Genomic DNA, 17,509 nt, shown 5'->3' with positions numbered 1-17,509 from the left:
GTACTGTGATGGCCCAGCCTGCGAGGTCCCTGCAACATCAGCGGGGTATGAAAGGTCCATCTCCTCCAAATGATAGTCATAAGCAGGAGATGAGACGTGCATATGGGCGGTAGTCGGTGAGGACTCTACAGCGACTTCTGGTATGAAGTGCTGGCGTCCTAATATGCGATGCATCATGTCACGCCAGCTTGATAGCTGGCGTCCGGCTGTACACACGGCACGTCCCTAGATGGAAAGCCATGTTAGTAAGGCTACATCAAGCAGTGTGATGGTAGCCTCACCTAAAGGGAGATGAAATGTATGTGTCTCCTGACACCATCTCTCGACCAGTGCTGTGATAATGGCACGGTCAACTCTGCCGTATGCAACGAGGTGAAAGTCATACAACCTCGTTAGCTCCAGATACGGGATGATCTATCATCGATCACCCATGGAACGGAATCTGGATGCCTGGTGCCTAGCGTGTCTGCATCGGACACCTATGAATATTTACATATAAATAAGTTACTTGTATGTTATCATTAGTAAAATGCAAATCACAACTATCGTACACCTAACCTGGGCATCCCAAAGAGGAGTACTCCTGTGCTCATGCTGCATAGTCAAGACACTAGGGTCTAGGGGTCTTGGAACTGCTGGGTCCATCTTCTCTACTGTTGTGTTGTCAATTTAACATTATTATATGTGTTATAGATTATCATGCTAGTATAATATATATAACATATTACCTGGAGTTATAGGTTCTAGTATTGTGACCTTCGCTCCCACAACGACGACAATTAGTTCGTTTCTTTCTACCCTCATCAATTTCGTTGGTAATTCTCCTAGACTTAGGCCTTTCTTTACCACGAATTTGATCGGAATCATGTCTATGTTCAAAGCTCGTGTATTGCGGCCATAACCTCTTATCGATCATTGGCATAAAGTAATGTTCGTATGTACTTGCATAACTTTGAGATGTATAGCACGGATCCACAAACCTCTCATATGAAAGGTGTCGTTTGATGCAAACAACAAGTACATGTAAACAAGGTAGGTGGTATATCTTAGGTATGTTACATGTGCACTTCATTTGATTCAAGTCCACATGTTGAATCTTACCTCCCTTGGACGTTCCTCTAGTTCCTCTCCCAATCTTAACTTCGAATACACCTCTTCTATAATCAAAGGCGATTATGTCATGGATATTTGCCTTCTCGATGTTTCTATTGATAATCCTGGTAGCATGCCTTGTGTACATGTGTCCTCCAAGTAACCATGCACTAGCACGTTCACGTCTTTGAACAAAGTAGTCGTTTACCCGATAGAAGGTGAATTCAACAAGTGTTGTCACAGGTAAGAAACGTACACCCTTCATCACATAATTGAAAACTTCAGTTAAGTTCATGTTAGTAACGCCATACCTATGACCTCCATCATGACACAATGACCACTTAGACATATCACCCACGTCATCAATCCAGAAAATTACCTCTCGTTTTGCAGTTGCAATTTCCTTTAAGCCATTTATTACCTTAATTTGTTGTCTTTGCTCAGCTGTTTTACCAAACAACTTCTTCAGCTGAACATTACCCATAGCACGATTGAAGGTTCTAAGCAAATGACGTAAGCAAAACCTATGATAGGCATTAGGTGGTTGCCACTCCGGCTCTTCCATGGTTGCTAAAATTGAAAGAGGAATGCAAGAATTGATAGATTGAATCTATGGTTTTAGAGGGAGAATGCCGAGTGTGAAGATAGGGTTTTGAGAATTGAGGAAAATGGGAAAAAAAGAAGTTGATCTGCGTATTTGTGCAGCATAGCTGTTCGCAGTTAATAACTGCGAACATGCAAATAGGACAAAATAGTTGTTCGCAGTTACTAACTGCGAACAGTTGTTTTGTCGTATTTGCCTGTTCGCAGTTAGTAACTGCGAACAGCTCCAAACCTCTAGTTTGGGATTTTCACGCTTACTTTTGGAATAATTATGAAAATGGAATGAGTAAATAAAGTTTTAAAAAGGAATAGAATAAATATGTTTGGAAAACAATTCACATATAATCCAAAATCAAATAAATTAAAAAAAGTCGTTCACCTACATTTAAGCTTAATTAGATTGATAGACTAAGCCTCCTATTATCAATAGGTTTCTAAATAAAATTTTATTTGCGGATGTACAATCAACTCTCCTTTTGTGTGGTATAAGACCAATTTATTTTTTCAAAATATTTTCCTATGATAGGTCCTTATCGAAATCATGCTTTCTTATTTTGTATCAAGAAATAAGACACGAGGAATATATGTAGTATCTCCATAAAAAAATGCTGAAGAATATCTTAGCTTGATAAGACAGAAAAAGAAGCTTCTAATTCGTTGCATAATATACTACTCCTAGGGCTAGAATCCAAGTTTATATATCTTCTCTTCTTCTCCTTTAATTTCCAGCACCTAGAATTAAACACTATGTTTTGCGTCACGACTCTAATGTATAAGTATGGTTAGAAATGGGTAATCTGCATCCTGAGGCTCATTTTTGACTGTCTGATTTGTGCGGAGTACTGGGTTGCTGGTGAGCCTCATGATGCAGATGATCTATTACTTACCACAACAATTCGTGTGTATGCCCGGTTGATGCTTCATTTAAGATCACAACCAATATAAATATATAAGGTATGTATTATTTTGTATGATTTTGAAGTAAATATGTTATGGGTTGTTGAGGTGTTCAAAATAGACTCGATTATTCGATATTTACCCAATTATGTAATCAAATTCGATTTAACCCGACTTTTAAAATAGATTTACAATTGTGTAATCAATATGGATATAAAATTCGATTTTAAACCGATTAGAAATACGTAACCTGGTATCAACCTGTTGACCTAAATGAACACCTCTAGACTTGTTAATCAGAGTTTTATGGTACGTTATTTAAAATGTTTATTTATTTTTATGTAGTCTCATTCAATTTGCTTTATTTTTCATTTTAATTTGTCTAATTATATATATTACATTTTTATTTTGGATTAATAATTAAATATCTCAATATTTTAATTCATATTATCAAATTCTTTAATCTTGTTGCAAAAAGCATTCGGGACAAGATGACTAAGACCAACAAATGTTTTTACATTTTTGGGCATTTTGGCTACCATGGTTTTCTCAGGAAGCTTATAGGCAATGAGGCCATGTTTAATTTGGGGTTACATTAGATTTAGGTATAACTCATTAATTGTTCCAACAAGGTAAACATAAGATAGTAATTTGATAAAAAGAAAATTAATTGGAGACAAGGGCTTTATAGGGCTATACCATATTTTTCTAATTTTTTTTAAAGGAAGTATAAATATGAATTGTTCCTCATCTTTCTTTACTCGAATCTTGTTTTTAAGCCAAATATTGAGTTGACGATGATGATGAAGGGCGCACTATATATGGATTAGGGAGTCAAAGGACAATATAAGAACAAAAGTGATTTTTTTTTTTTTTTTTTTGGATATTCAATCAATTTTTAGTAAGTATAATCCTAATTAGCTTAATTATTTTTTGAATTTTGTATTTATTGAATTAATTGTAAAGGTCATTTTCGGAAATTAGAAAGCTAGAGTATGGGATTCTCATTCCTTCTTATCACCCTTCAATTTCTTCAATAACATTCTCAACAAAAGTTAAAACATGTGCTTTGTAAAGTTAAAACATGGTTTAAAAAATATATTTTATGGAAAGTAAATAAATGCGTAAATAAGATATAAACGACGTTAAATGTGGAGAGAGAATTTAAAAAAGACTGTGGGTCATGACAAAAAATAGAAATGCGACAAATACAATTTTTCTTTCGTACCTTTAATTCAATCAAGTGCTCCCTCTATCCTATTTAACTTGCACTTAATTTCTCTTTCGTGCTATTCCACTTATTTTATACTATTTTTTCTTTTAGTAATAATTTTGATCGCTATCTTTTATTTTCACTTGTAAATTCATTGATTCTAATTTTAATCTCATGAATTCATTTCTTTACTCCACTTTATATATAAACTTTAAATTAATCTTTACATATTTTTACAAGAGGTGCAAATCTAATTGACGACTAAAACTGAATTTTTTGAAAAGTAAAGGGTTCAATGAAATGATTTGTATGCTTAATCTGGTCAAGCTAAGCAGCACATCGAAACACATAAAATATTAGAAACAGCCTCTTTTGATGATCACTTTCTTTATTTTAGTGCATTTTGCTTCACTTTCTATGATTGAATCAAATTTTCGAAATAAATAATATAAGAAAGTACAAGATGTCTTCATGACATTAATTTTCTTTTTTTTTTGAGTTAACTAATAATGGATGATATTACCTTCGTTTTGAATTATTGTTTGTTTGAGAGACTATCTAATTAGACTGGTTCAAAAGGAATAATATAAAGTAAGTTTCTCGACAGGCATTAAGAATATTATAAGTAGACATTTAAATAAGTACTTATTTAGTGGACAATATATTATAAGTATGCATTAAAGATATTGTAAGTAGCCATTAAGAATATGGTCAGTAGGCTAGTAGGCTAAGTTTCTTAATAGGCATTAAGAAAATTGTAAGTAGGCATTTTAAGTATTTTTTCGGTAGACATTAAGTATATTGTAAGTTAGCATTAAGGATACAGTAAGTGGAAATTAAAGTTTAATGGAGTATGTGAAAAAAATAATGATGTGATAAGTGAGAAAGTAGAGATAAAATAGAGAATTATTAAGTTGTTTTTTAAGCAAAGATGGAAAGAGAGTAAGTATCGTAAAACAACGACAAAAGAAATACTAGGAAGTTATAAAACATTTATTGATATTTCTTTCATATTGTTAATACAAAAGATACCTTTTGCTAAAGATGTATGCCAACTTTTATTGTAGACTTGGCTTCCAATCTAATCAGTGATTAGTGCGTAATTTATCATTATTGTTGTCGATGGATTGGATTTGGAGTATTATTCAATACAAAGCCATAATTATATGAATCCCTTTATTGTTGATACATATACATTTAATGGCATGATTTTGTTATGGTTTGTTTGCAATAATTTCAACAAATAATTTTGTTATGGCAGGATTTCCAAATATGACTTCATTATAGTATGTGGGAGAAATTTATGTGGTAGAAATTTAGGGTTTATAAAGAATACACAACAAACAACAACCAAAACAAAAATAACAGCAAAATATCTACCTCCATAATCAACAAAATTTCAATATCTAATTGATGAGAAAATAAAAAATATATTTACAAATAAATTATTAATAGCGTTTTTAACATATCATGAAACTTAAACTATGTAGATTTCGAATATATATGCTTCTAATTACAAATATTTTTTTGGCCCTCTAGCTCACTTAAAGTTTGACCTCTATGGTCCTCATCACATATGGGACACACAACTAGTTGCACAAGCTTTCATATGATCTGCGTAACTACAGGGATGGATATAAAGTGAAGTCGATGAGGTTATTTTTGGTCCACCACCCTAGCTCTATCCATTGTTCGTTCTTATTCTACTTTAAAGTATTGCGTTCCTCTAGGTTTATGAGGTTATTTTTTCAATTTTAATTTTTTTGTCTACTGCATATTTAATCATATATAAATATTAGAATTTGGTAAATCTCATAATATGGTTTACGTGGTAGGAATTTTGTTAGGTTGTAGAAGTGAATATTTTTTCCCTCTCTTTGTCTTAAGATTTAATCTTCCTTTTACTTCGAAAGTGTTTAATTCATACTCAATTAGCCCTCCTCTCTCAACTCTCAACTTCTTACAATGCAATGATACTTCACTAATTTTACTCATTCGGGCTTTCTTGCTTTCACAAATTGGCACTTAATTGAAGAAGTTGCTTTATGGCGTTGGCACAATTGTCAATTGATCCTCTAGCTAAAAAGTGGCTTCATTACAATAATTGTGCCCCTTCTTTAGCTTAAAGTAGTAAACAAAAAACATTTGCCTTGAAAAAGGATGTTGGACAATTAAAAATACTAATAAAATATTTAATGCTTTTTCCAAGACAAAGTAACTCTTTTAAAGTACATGTTAAGATAATAAGTTGTGTGGGCTTCAAACAACTCAACAATAATCCCTTGTAATTGTTACATGCTCCATTTTTTTCGAGAACTTGATTCCTAGATGAAAACTTTGAGAGAGCAAACATGCATGCATGTGAGACTCAGAGGAGATATGTTATCCGGCATATCACTCATTTTGTATCATTCACTATAAGAACGAACTCATACAGAGATAAATTGTCGTCAAGATTAGCAACAGAATGGCAACAGGCATAGACTGTCTCCATCCTGCCGCCATATAGAGTTTCGCTATAAGATGGAGACAGGCCTCTCCTGTAGCCATTTAGTGTTTTCTTGTAGTGTATTAAAAGAAAAAAAAATATTTTAGAGTTATAAATACAGCTACTCTGATGAGAGACCGTCTATCAGTGAGACAATCTCAAATAAGGAGCCTATAGTCTCTTAATGATATAAATATATTAGATGAGCTATTTAACCCATGTATAAGGAACATGTCTCGGTAAGACTGTCTCATACAATAATTTGTCATCAAAATATTGTTTAGTTGCTTTGAGCCAATGTAGTTTCAGCCCACATTTTTATAACACTAGAATAATTTCAATAGGTTCTCACATTGTAATTAATGATGCTAAATAATGAGAAATAGAAATATATGAATCTATTTAGTAACTAACTTTTTGTCTAGATTTTCATTGGATATTAGTTTTTGGATTTTTTATAGGTAAACACTTAAAAATAGTGTTTAGTAACTAGCTATTTATCTAGCTTTTCAGTTGGGCTTTTCCACTAAGCACCACTCATTTTTGTGGTGGATGGCTTATTGTAGATGATGGAATTAGATGAGTAGTACCTTAAAATAGAGAAAGGAATAAGTTAATGAATGAAATTAGAAGAAAAAAAGTATAATTATTATAAAAAAATAATAAAAATGCCATGGAATATAATAAAATGGGAAGTAGGGTTAATTGAGAGCCACAAAGTAATATATTTCTTTTGTCCTATTAAATTTGCAGTATTTTCATCTTAGTTTGTTTCATTTAATTTGCATTATTTTTATTTTTGAATAATAGCCCACCACTTTCTTTTAATTTTTAATTTCATCCATACAATTTATTTATTTTTTCATTTGTTACTAATTTCTTAAAACTACCTTTTTTTTTCTCTTTTACTACTAACGGTTGGAGCACATTCATCCACTATTCTTTTGTCCACATGTGAATAATGATATGGAGGATATCATTAATTAACTAACAATAACTTGATATAGTGAAAAAGTATAAGTATAATCCTTATATTTTCAAACATCTGATTTTTTTTAAAGTACAAATTATAATCAAAATTATATTTGGTTTAACAGTTGACAAAAACAAATTCGAAAAAAAAAACAAAAATTAAAATAAAACATACAATATTTGTAGAGAAAAGAACTTAATTAACCAACAATGATGAATTGATGTATAGTCTATGTTCATCTTATTTAGTTATTTTCCCCATATACTACTTTTGATTGTCCTATTCAATTTACCATCATTATTTTTAAAATAACTCTTCTAAAAAATTCCTACAATTTATCCTTAATTCTTATGTCATCTCACTTAAAATAATGTGAGAGAATAAAAGAGTATAATTCACTTATGCTATATTTTAGGATAATAATTTATTTTGAAAATTCAAATATAGTTCAATTTAATAATCGATAAATTAAAAAACAAATTATATTTTAGTGTTAGTCAATTGTACTAATGTTTGAATATAATTAAAATTGATATTTAAGAATAACTTTTCACATCTTTTTTTTTTCAAATTCTAATTCATGATTAAATTAATAAAATAAAATATTTATTTCTAAACCGAAACTAAACATATAAGTATCAAATTGAAAGTGATGTGCAATTCAATAAAGAAAAGACAACTTAAGACAAAAATGAAGTTGGTATAAAATGAGGAGGGTAAAAGTTAAAAGTAATAATAGGACAAGAGTCAAATACTAAGTAGGAAAAGAAAGAAGTCAAATGCTTAAAGTAGGAGTTTTAAAAAAGCAATTTAGATGGCATAAAAAGTGATTACAAAAGAATGAGAATCTGTTAAACTCATTGAAAAGTAATAATGCATGCATCACTATCATATCATGAATCATCACTTACTTCTAAGAGAATGGAATGATTTCTCCACATTTTTGCAACATAATGTCTTCATGCACCTTTTACACCCAATTGCTACATACCTTCATTTATCAATTACATCTAAATAAAGTTATCATAAACAATATTTATGGGTATTAAAAAATTAAAATTTTTTAGATAGTAAAATAATATATTTGATGGAAGAAAAGTAGAGATCATAAATATTAAAAGAAAATTAGTGAAAAAAATATAGAGACTATAATTAAAAAAATATTTTTATAAAATTAGTAGGAAATACATGGGAACCACAAGTAATATAAAAATATTAAAATAAAGTTAGTGGAAGATATCTAGAGACCATAAACATTATTAAAATATTAAATGGAGGATAAATAAAGTTATTTTTGTCCAAAATTTGTGATATAAATTGAAAGAATTTTTATGGGAGCAACAAATAAAACACCCTAAAATGGAAAGTGGAAACTTTCTTAAAGAACGGATGAACTAATTTGCAGCATTTTTCATTCTGATTTGTCTTACTTAATTTGCATCGTTTTTATCTTCGCACAACAGCCTGCCACTTTCTTTTAATCTCATCACTACATTTTAACTTTTATTTAATTTCATTCACGCAATTTCTTTTCTCTTTTTATTTATTACTATTTTCTTATTACTATTTTCTTAGAAATTTTAATGTAAATTTAATAAGACAAATACATGTTATTTTACTGACCTTCTCTTTACACCAACCATTACTAGAATCACACTTCTCTTTACTCTCCTTTTCTTTGATGGAATCCTACCATAACAAAGAGCTTATTATTATTTGATAAAATTTTAGAAGGAAAAGTTTTGGGTAATTCAAATTAACTAATAGAAAGAAAGAAAAACTTGAATTACGCCTTTTTTTTTCCTCTTCTCTTAAAGATAGTCTAAGTAAATAGCGGTGATTTATATATTGGTATATCACTTTTATGTGTAAGAATTGATAGGATGAGGCTTTTAGGGTTAATTTTTTTTTTTTTATATTTCATTGATATTTATTTTGTATTTTTGTGGTGATTTACAAATTATAATGATTGATCAAGAATTTTTGATTCTCTCGTACCCTAAAAAAGTTTTTTGGAGTTGTCATCAATAATTACTCCCTCTATTATCCAAGTAAATTTATGTGAAAATCAAGAAAAAAAAGTACAATGTAGCATTTCTTCAATTCCCATTTGATGTATTTTTTTTTTTACAATTTACAATGTATGTGTTTGAGTTCATATGATAAAAGGTTTTAAACCGTATATAATGAATTTTTGAAAAATTTCACTCGGTAACCTTGAGGTTTCGGATTTTTCACATGGTAATCAAAATTTTTAAACAATCAACACGGTAACCCTTAGGTTTACCAAATTGTTCTACCATGACTTTTTTTTGCCCATAAAACGTTAGTAAACGTTAATTTCGAAACTTTAAGGTTGTTGTACGCCTATTTATGCAACTCACCATTTCAAATGTCATCAGTTTCAACCTTTTCCCCTGAACTTAAACTTTAACTCTACCATCTTTCATCCAAATTATATTTTTCCCCCAAATCCAAAGATAGTAGAGTTAGGATTTATGTATTGGGGGAAAAGATTAAGATTGGTGGCATTTGAATTGGTGAGTCGCATAAATAGGCGTACAACAGCCTTAAAGCTTTGAAATTAAAGTTTGCTAACATTTTATGTGCAAAAAGGTCACGGTGAAACAATTTGGTAAACCTCAGAGTTACCTCGTGGATTTTTTTTAAAGTTTTAGTTACCACGAGGAAAACCCAAAACCTCACAAATACCAAGTGAAATTTCCCTAAAATTTTATATATTGAGGAAATTAAATAAGATTTCACGTTGATATGTTTCAACTTGTAAATATCAATGAATAATCATGTATAAGTTTTTTCTCTCCTTAATTATAATGTTCCCTGTGGGAGATCAATTAGAAACAGATAAAGTATATTTTATGAAAAAATGGGAAAAATGTGTATATTGTTAGGTCGTGACAATTCGTCACACAATCACTCATGGGTCCACTTGTGTGAACACACCCACGGAGCACCCGTGGGCTCAGGCCCAAAAACCCATGGGTAATGATTGTTGACTTGCATATGCAGTTGATCGGTTTGCTCATTTCCAAAACAAAATAGTATTAAGAGATTTAACCATCAAGCATTATATACAACTCTACGATCACTTTTTTGACGATGTGTGATTTTCCTCACATTTGAAGTATTTCCAAAACTCATCATATACAAGAATCACCATTCACTTTGATACCATGTTACTATGTTATGTCGTGACAATTTGTCACATGATCATCCTATGTGCCCACTCGTGTGATACACCTACGGGGTACCCGTGGGCTTGAGCCCGCAAACCCAAAAGTGACTTGCATATATATATATATATGACATAAAAAATAAGTTAAATATGTAAATGTGAGCCAAAAAGAAAAATTAAACAGAGTGCATAAATGAGACGAAGTTAATTGTTCATTATTTTTTTGGAGTGGTTTTTTATTGTAAATGCTTTTTGGTTGTTTTATTAGTGAATACTATTTTCGTCAAAGATAGGAAAATGACCCATTCTTTCACTATTTCTTTTCGTACATCTCTATTTTTTGCTTACTAGTTTTTCTATCAAATTTAGTAAAAAAAAATTATATTTGTAAATTTAGGGAAATGGCGTATGGTAGAGTTTTCCGTCTAGATTAAAAGGTAAAATTTACTGAGTTGTTGTCTGATCTACCTTGTTGTATGGAAGAGGGTGCTTACCTATGAAGAAGATACATGAACAGAAGATGAATGTAGTAGAAATTTAAATGTTAAGATGGATGTATGGAATCACCAAGATGTATTAAATTGAGAACCAAGTTTTGAGAGAAAGATTAGGAATTGCACTTATCTCTGCAAAGATACATGAGGGTATATTAAGATGGTTTAGACATGTACAAAGAAAGGGTAGAAAACATCATAATCGATGGAAAGAAATGTCACGATTGATCTAAGAAAACATAAAATAAGTAAATTAGAGATGATGTACATGAACGAGTTGCACCTTTCTAAAGGCTTGACTGGAGATAATAAAAGTAGTTTAAGACGTCGTATTTTTGTCATACACCTTGAATAGTCAACTACCTCTATGAATATGTTAGATAGCTTTGTTTCTTGTTTTGCCTTTATGATGATTTTTATATTTCTTTAGTCATGTTATTAGCCTAAATTTTTTTATCTTGCATTGCTTGTATTTTCTGTTTTATCTTATCTTGTTTTGCTTTTCTTTATAAGTCTTTTTCGAGCTAATAGACTCTTTGGCCAAATTTTCTTTCATGGGTATAGTTTGTCATTTTCCATCACTTCGTAGACACTAAATATAATTTATATGAGCTTTACACAATGGGTACGATAATGATGATGGTGATTAATAATTGTTGTGTCTAGTTGTTGGACGATTAAATATCAAATTAGTTGTACAAATTATTATTGTTTGGTAAAACTAATAGTTGTGGTAGCTGTTAAATTAAAATTTATTAAGAAAAATATAGAGAAAATTTGAAAACTTTATTTTATCTGGTAAATAAAAATTTGAATATCACTTAGGACTACTTAAACTACTATTTTGCAGAACATTAATAATTAAATAAAAAAATTAACTTTAATAACAACTCACAACTATTTAAAATACTACATCAAACATGCTAAAAAAAATAGTATACCTTCAAAAACTACGTTGAGCAGGTTTCTTTTTGTTTCAAATAAAAACCCTATCTAAAAGGAACAAATATAATGAGCTTAATGGAACAAATACAATAGAATTGGTTAAAATTTCAATAAGAAATTGAAAAACTCTAAACTACCATTAAATTGCACGGTTTTCAATTACCTCCTTTCTCTGTAGACATTACCATGTATAGTGCAAAAACAAAGACTCCATTACAATACCATATCATAGTCGTACTGTAAGATTTTTGAATTTACCGTTTAACTGTGAAATCATTTATATTACGACCGTTACCGCAACCGTGAGCAGTATTTTTGCACTATGGACACTACCTTCACCCCATTGAAAACCCTGGTCAGTATTTCATAACCCCTAAAAAATTACAACAATACCCTAATTCAGTTAGTTCATCAATCATCAACCATCAAATGATTCTCCATTACAGTATATATCATGATCTTGATTGATGGGTTACACAGATCTGAGCAAGAAAACGCTAAGTTCTTGACTAGAAGATTCATCAATTCCATTAATCAAATGAAAAGATTCAGAATCAGCACCCCCAATTACCCAATCATAATTAGCCCTCATATACATTACCTCCCTTCTTTCTTTCTCATTTTCTCCTTCAATCTCTTTATTATCCAGAATTACACCAGCACCCATTGTAATACTCTGCATCTTCTTCAACAACTCTCGAATCTCTGTATTCGCCTTCCGACGAGTAGCGAACCCAACTCTTCGGCCATTACAGAACAATGTCCAAACAGGAACCAAATGTAAAGGACAAGAACCCAATTCAGAACTCTTACATTCCAATGCGATTCGAAGAACCCCATATCCCATCTCTTTGACGAGATTTCGGGTGGAAATAGAAAGTTCTAGAAGGAGGGAGGGTTTGGGTGAAATTCGGTTGGTTTGGACACAGAAGAACACGTGGTGGCCGCCGCGGTGGCCGAAGAAAGTGCAGATAACCATGGATTTGGAAGGGCGTGGTGGGGCGAATTGGGTGATTATGCTGTCTGTATCGCTGCTAGTAGAAGTTGGGGAGGAACAAGAAGGTGAATCTTGAGTGTTGTCGAAAGAACCGAAAACGATGTCGTCTCGTAAGGACGTGCTGAGGCGTTTCTTGGTGGTTGTTGGTAGTGTTGAGGTTGTTGATGGGGTTGGGATTGTGAAGCAACCGAGGAGGATGCGGCGGAGGAAATCGATTTTCGTCATTGTTTTTGTTGGTTTATTTTTGAAATTTTTTGTTGGTGGTAATTTGAAGTAAGAGAATTTGGGGTTTTAGATTTGAGGATAAAATGCTAATAGAGCTTTGTAAATTGTAATGGGGATGGGTAATGTCGGTAATACATGAGTGTATTTTAAGAAACAAAAAGAGCGGGAAGTGGCTACGTGACGTGGTTCAACAATCAGAGTCATTTATAGGATATTAATAGGGAGTTACTAAATTTCGCCACCCTTTTCATTTTATCGTCATCCCTTCCTACGAAATTACGTGTTTGCCCCTGAAGTTTAAAAAATTACAAAATTACCACTCCTTACAAATTTCTTATTTATAATAATAATAATAATAATAATAATAATAATAATTAACTTTTTATATTCTTAAAAAAGAATATAAATAAAATTAATAATAATAACAGTAGTAATAATAATAATAATAACAATAATAATAATAATAATAATAATAATAATAATAATAATAACAACAATAATAAAATTAAAATTAATAATTAAAAAAAAAAATTGAGTCGCCCAGAACCGGGCGACTGGACCCCGGTTCAGTCGCCCAATTTTGGGCGACTCATTTTTTTTTTTTTTGCTTTTTGGAAAATAATAATAAAAATACTAATACAAATAATAATAATTTATAGATTAATGTGGCCTATTAGCTCAGTTGGTTAGAGCGTTGTACTAATAACATAAAGGTTACAGGTTGACCTGTGACCTTTATGTTATTAGTACAACGCTCTAACCAACTGAGCTAATAGGCAACATTAATCTATAAGTTATTATTATTTGTATTAGTATTTTTATTATTATTTTTCAAAAAGCAAAAAAAAAAAAAAAAAAAAAATTGAGTCGCCCAAAATTGGGCGACTGAACCGGGGTCCAGTCGCTCGGTTCTGGGCGGCTGAACCATGGTTCAATCGCCCTGTTCTGGGCGACTGGACCCCAGTTCGATCACCCAATTTTGGGCGACTCATTTTTTTTTTTTCTTTTTGGAAAATAATAATAATATTATTATTAATTTTATTTATATTCTTTTTAAAGAATATAAAAAAGTTAATTATTATTATTATTGTTATTGATATAATAATAATAATAATAATAATAATAATAATAATAATAATTATTATTATTATTATTATTATTATTATTATTATTATTATTATTATTATTATTATAAATAAGAAATTTGAAATGAGTGGCAAAATTGTAATTTTTTAAAAATCATTCGTAATTTCATTTGGAAGGGGGGTGGCGATAAAATGAAAAGGGTGGCGAAATTTAAGGATCTGGTATTAATAAAGAGAGTTATCCAATATACGAATTTATTAGTATAAAATATATAAAAATATAATTTCAAAGAATATCAGTATATGTTATCGTGATTAAATTTATCGAGTATATAATTTTTATAAAACAAAAAATACTGATTGCCAAAAAAATTATTTATCAAATATGTCACTTTTTTATTATTTAAACGTATTAAATTTTAGATTAGACATATAGAATTGCAATAATAAATTATATAAATTTATACTTTAATTTATTTAGTTTCAATTTAAAAAAATTAAATTTTAAATTAGTTAAATGTTTTCATTTAATCAACTACTATCCACTAAAATAATTCAATTTGTCAAATCTCCTTATGGATGTTTGTCATTTCTTCAATATTTATATTAGTATGTGTAATTTTTAGGAGCTATGCGCTAAATACACAATATAAATAATTATTTTAAACAATATAGATTTCCATCTATGGATCAACTATATGGATTCTTATGAAAGAAAGCCTAAAAATTATTAAAAAAAAAAACAAATAAAATAAAATAACAAAAACTATCATGACAAATTATAGTCTATCATTATAAATATCGTTATTAAGATACTCTTGTGAGAAACTATCTCTCAGTGAGATGATCTCAAACCTGAAGTTTATATTCTCATAATATATATTAAGTTTATATTCTCATAATATATATTGGATGAGCTATTTAATTTATGTATAAGGTGCGTCTCTCGGTTAAAACGTCTCATAAAATTATTAATTAGTTTTATTTTCTAAGTGAGATGGCCTCAAACCATCCAATCTTTTCTCAAAATTTTTATTCTCACTTCATCTTTATTATTAGAAATTAGTAAACCATATTGATCTAAACTTTTCTTGTGTTCGACTTGCCATCTACACGTATATTGTTCACTTATGATTAAATTATGATGGTCATGAATAGAGGTGTTTAATGAGTCGAGAATCTGCTAAAAGCCCGTTATACAGCCCGTCTTAAAAGATATAAGCCCATTATTTTAGAAGGGTTGGGCTTTTAGCGGGTCAATCAATTTTAAAAATTAGGAGGTCGAGATAGAGTTTTAATGTGTGGACTCATACTTTATTACACACACGATTCAGTTTTTAAAGGGGTGTTGCTAAACTTCGCCACCCCTTTTCATTTTATCGTCACCCCCTCCTTAAAAAAATTACAAATTTTCCCCTGATTTTTAAAAAATTACAATTGTGCCACTCATTTCAAATTTCTTATTTATAATAATAATAATAATAATAATAATAAACTTTTTTATATTCTTAAAAAAGAATATAAATAAAATTAATAATAATAATAATAATAATAATAATAATAATAATAATAATAATAATAATAATAATAATAATAAAATTAATAATTATTATTAAAAAAAAAATTGAATCGCCCAGAATTAGGCGATTGAACTGTGGTTCAATCGCCCAAAAACAGGCGATTGAACCATGGTTCAATCGCCCAAAAACTGGCGATTGAACCATGGTTCAATCGCCCAATTTTGGGCGACTCACTTTTTTTTTGGATAATATTAATAATAATAATAATAATAATAATAATAATAATAATTTATAGATTAATGTGGCCTATTAACTCAGTTGGTTAGAGCGTTGTGCTAATAACGCAAAGGTCACAGGTTCGAGACCTGCACAAGCCATTATTTAATAATTATTAATTTATTCGCGTTATTAGCACAACGCTCTAACCAACTGAGCTAATAGGCCACATTAATCTATAAATTATTATTATTATTATTTTCCAAAAAGAAAAAAAAAAGTGCGTCGCCCAAAATTGGGCGATTGAACCATGGTTCAATCGCCTGTTTTTGGGCAATTGAACCACGGTTCAATCGCCTAATTCTGGGCGATTCAATTTTTTTTTTAATAATAATTATTAATTTTAATTTTATTATTATTATTATTATTATTATTATTATTATTATTATTATTATTATTATTATTATTATTATTATTATTATTATTATTACTGTTATTATTATTAATTTTATTTATATTCTTTTTTAAGAATATAAAAAAGTTAATTATTATTATTATTGTTATTATTATTATTATTATTATTATTATTATTATTATTAATATTATTATTATTATTATTATTATTATTATTATTATTATTATTATTATAAATAAGAAATTTATAAGGAGTGGCAATTTTGTAATTTTTTAAACTTCAGGGGCAAATACGTAATTTTGAGGGAGAGGGGGTGGCGATAAAATGAAAAGGGTGGCGATATTTAAGGATCGGGTTTTTAAACTATCTTTGTGGGGGACTGAATGTTAATTTTTTAAAATGGCTTTATTCTCGGACCTGATGATGGATTTTAACTTTTCATTGATTAGTTCATCCCCGCACTTGAAAGTGAAAATAAAATTTGCTACACTCACCCTGAGAAACTATTCTACCGGTCTGATGTTGATGAAAACGAAAATTTAAAAAGCTTAAGCTAAAAAAAAAATTAAAAAAATATTTAAGTTTTAAAAAATTTTCAAAAGTAAGCGTGAAAATTTCAAACGTGTGATTTGGAGCTGATCGCAGTTATTAACTGCGGACAGCCAAATAAGACAAAATAGCTGTTTACAGTTAGTAACTGCGAACAGACCTGCTGCACAAATATGCAAATCAGTTTCTTTTTTTCCCATTTTCCCCATTTCTCAAAACCCTACCTTACACACACGACATTTTCTCCCTCTAGAACCATTGATTCAATCCATCAATTCTTGCATTCCTCTTTCAATTTGGCACTTCAAAATTAGTGTGGGATACTCTAGCTTGCTCAAAGGTAAACTTGTTTGTGTTTTTTTTGGTGTATATGTAGTTTTTTAGGGTTATAATCATATTTGCTTATTGTTTCAAATGTAGGTTACTAGTTGTTAAATCAAGACTATTCTTAATCATCCATAAGTATTGAAGGTAATTTTTAGTTGTTTTTATAGCTTTATGTTGTTTTTTGAAGTAATGTTGTTGAATTAGTTGAATTCAATGTTGATAATATTATTAGAAATGTTGATGTTGATATTGGTATTAGAAATATTATTTATGA

General features: G+C 29.8%; 1 protein-coding gene and 1 non-coding gene across 2 annotated transcripts; one reads left to right on the top strand and one right to left on the bottom strand.

Moving 5' to 3' along the window:
• Positions 1 to 11,919: 11,919 nt before the first annotated feature.
• On the bottom strand, positions 11,920 to 13,216 carry LOC130799771 (protein MIZU-KUSSEI 1-like). Its single transcript, XM_057663003.1, has one exon. The coding sequence runs from the start codon at positions 13,121 to 13,123 to the stop codon at positions 12,374 to 12,376; it is 750 nt and encodes a 249-aa protein (XP_057518986.1). The 5' UTR covers positions 13,124 to 13,216; the 3' UTR covers positions 11,920 to 12,373.
• A 2,815-nt stretch (positions 13,217 to 16,031) lies between these two features.
• Positions 16,032 to 16,105, top strand: TRNAI-AAU (transfer RNA isoleucine (anticodon AAU)). The gene has a single exon. It is a non-coding gene; the product is annotated as a tRNA-Ile (tRNA).
• Positions 16,106 to 17,509: the final 1,404 nt, after the last annotated feature.

The sequence above is a fragment of the Amaranthus tricolor genome, chromosome 14 (genome assembly GCF_026212465.1).
Source record: "Amaranthus tricolor cultivar Red isolate AtriRed21 chromosome 14, ASM2621246v1, whole genome shotgun sequence".
Taxonomy (NCBI): Eukaryota; Viridiplantae; Streptophyta; class Magnoliopsida; order Caryophyllales; family Amaranthaceae; genus Amaranthus; species Amaranthus tricolor.
Note: the sequence above shows the minus strand (reverse complement) of the source record. Positions and strands in the feature narration are given on the sequence as shown.

Coding starts and splice junctions, on each gene's coding strand:
- LOC130799771 (XM_057663003.1), bottom strand. CDS start 13,123: ATGACGAAAATCGATTTCCTCCGCCGCATCCTCCTCGGTTGCTTCACA.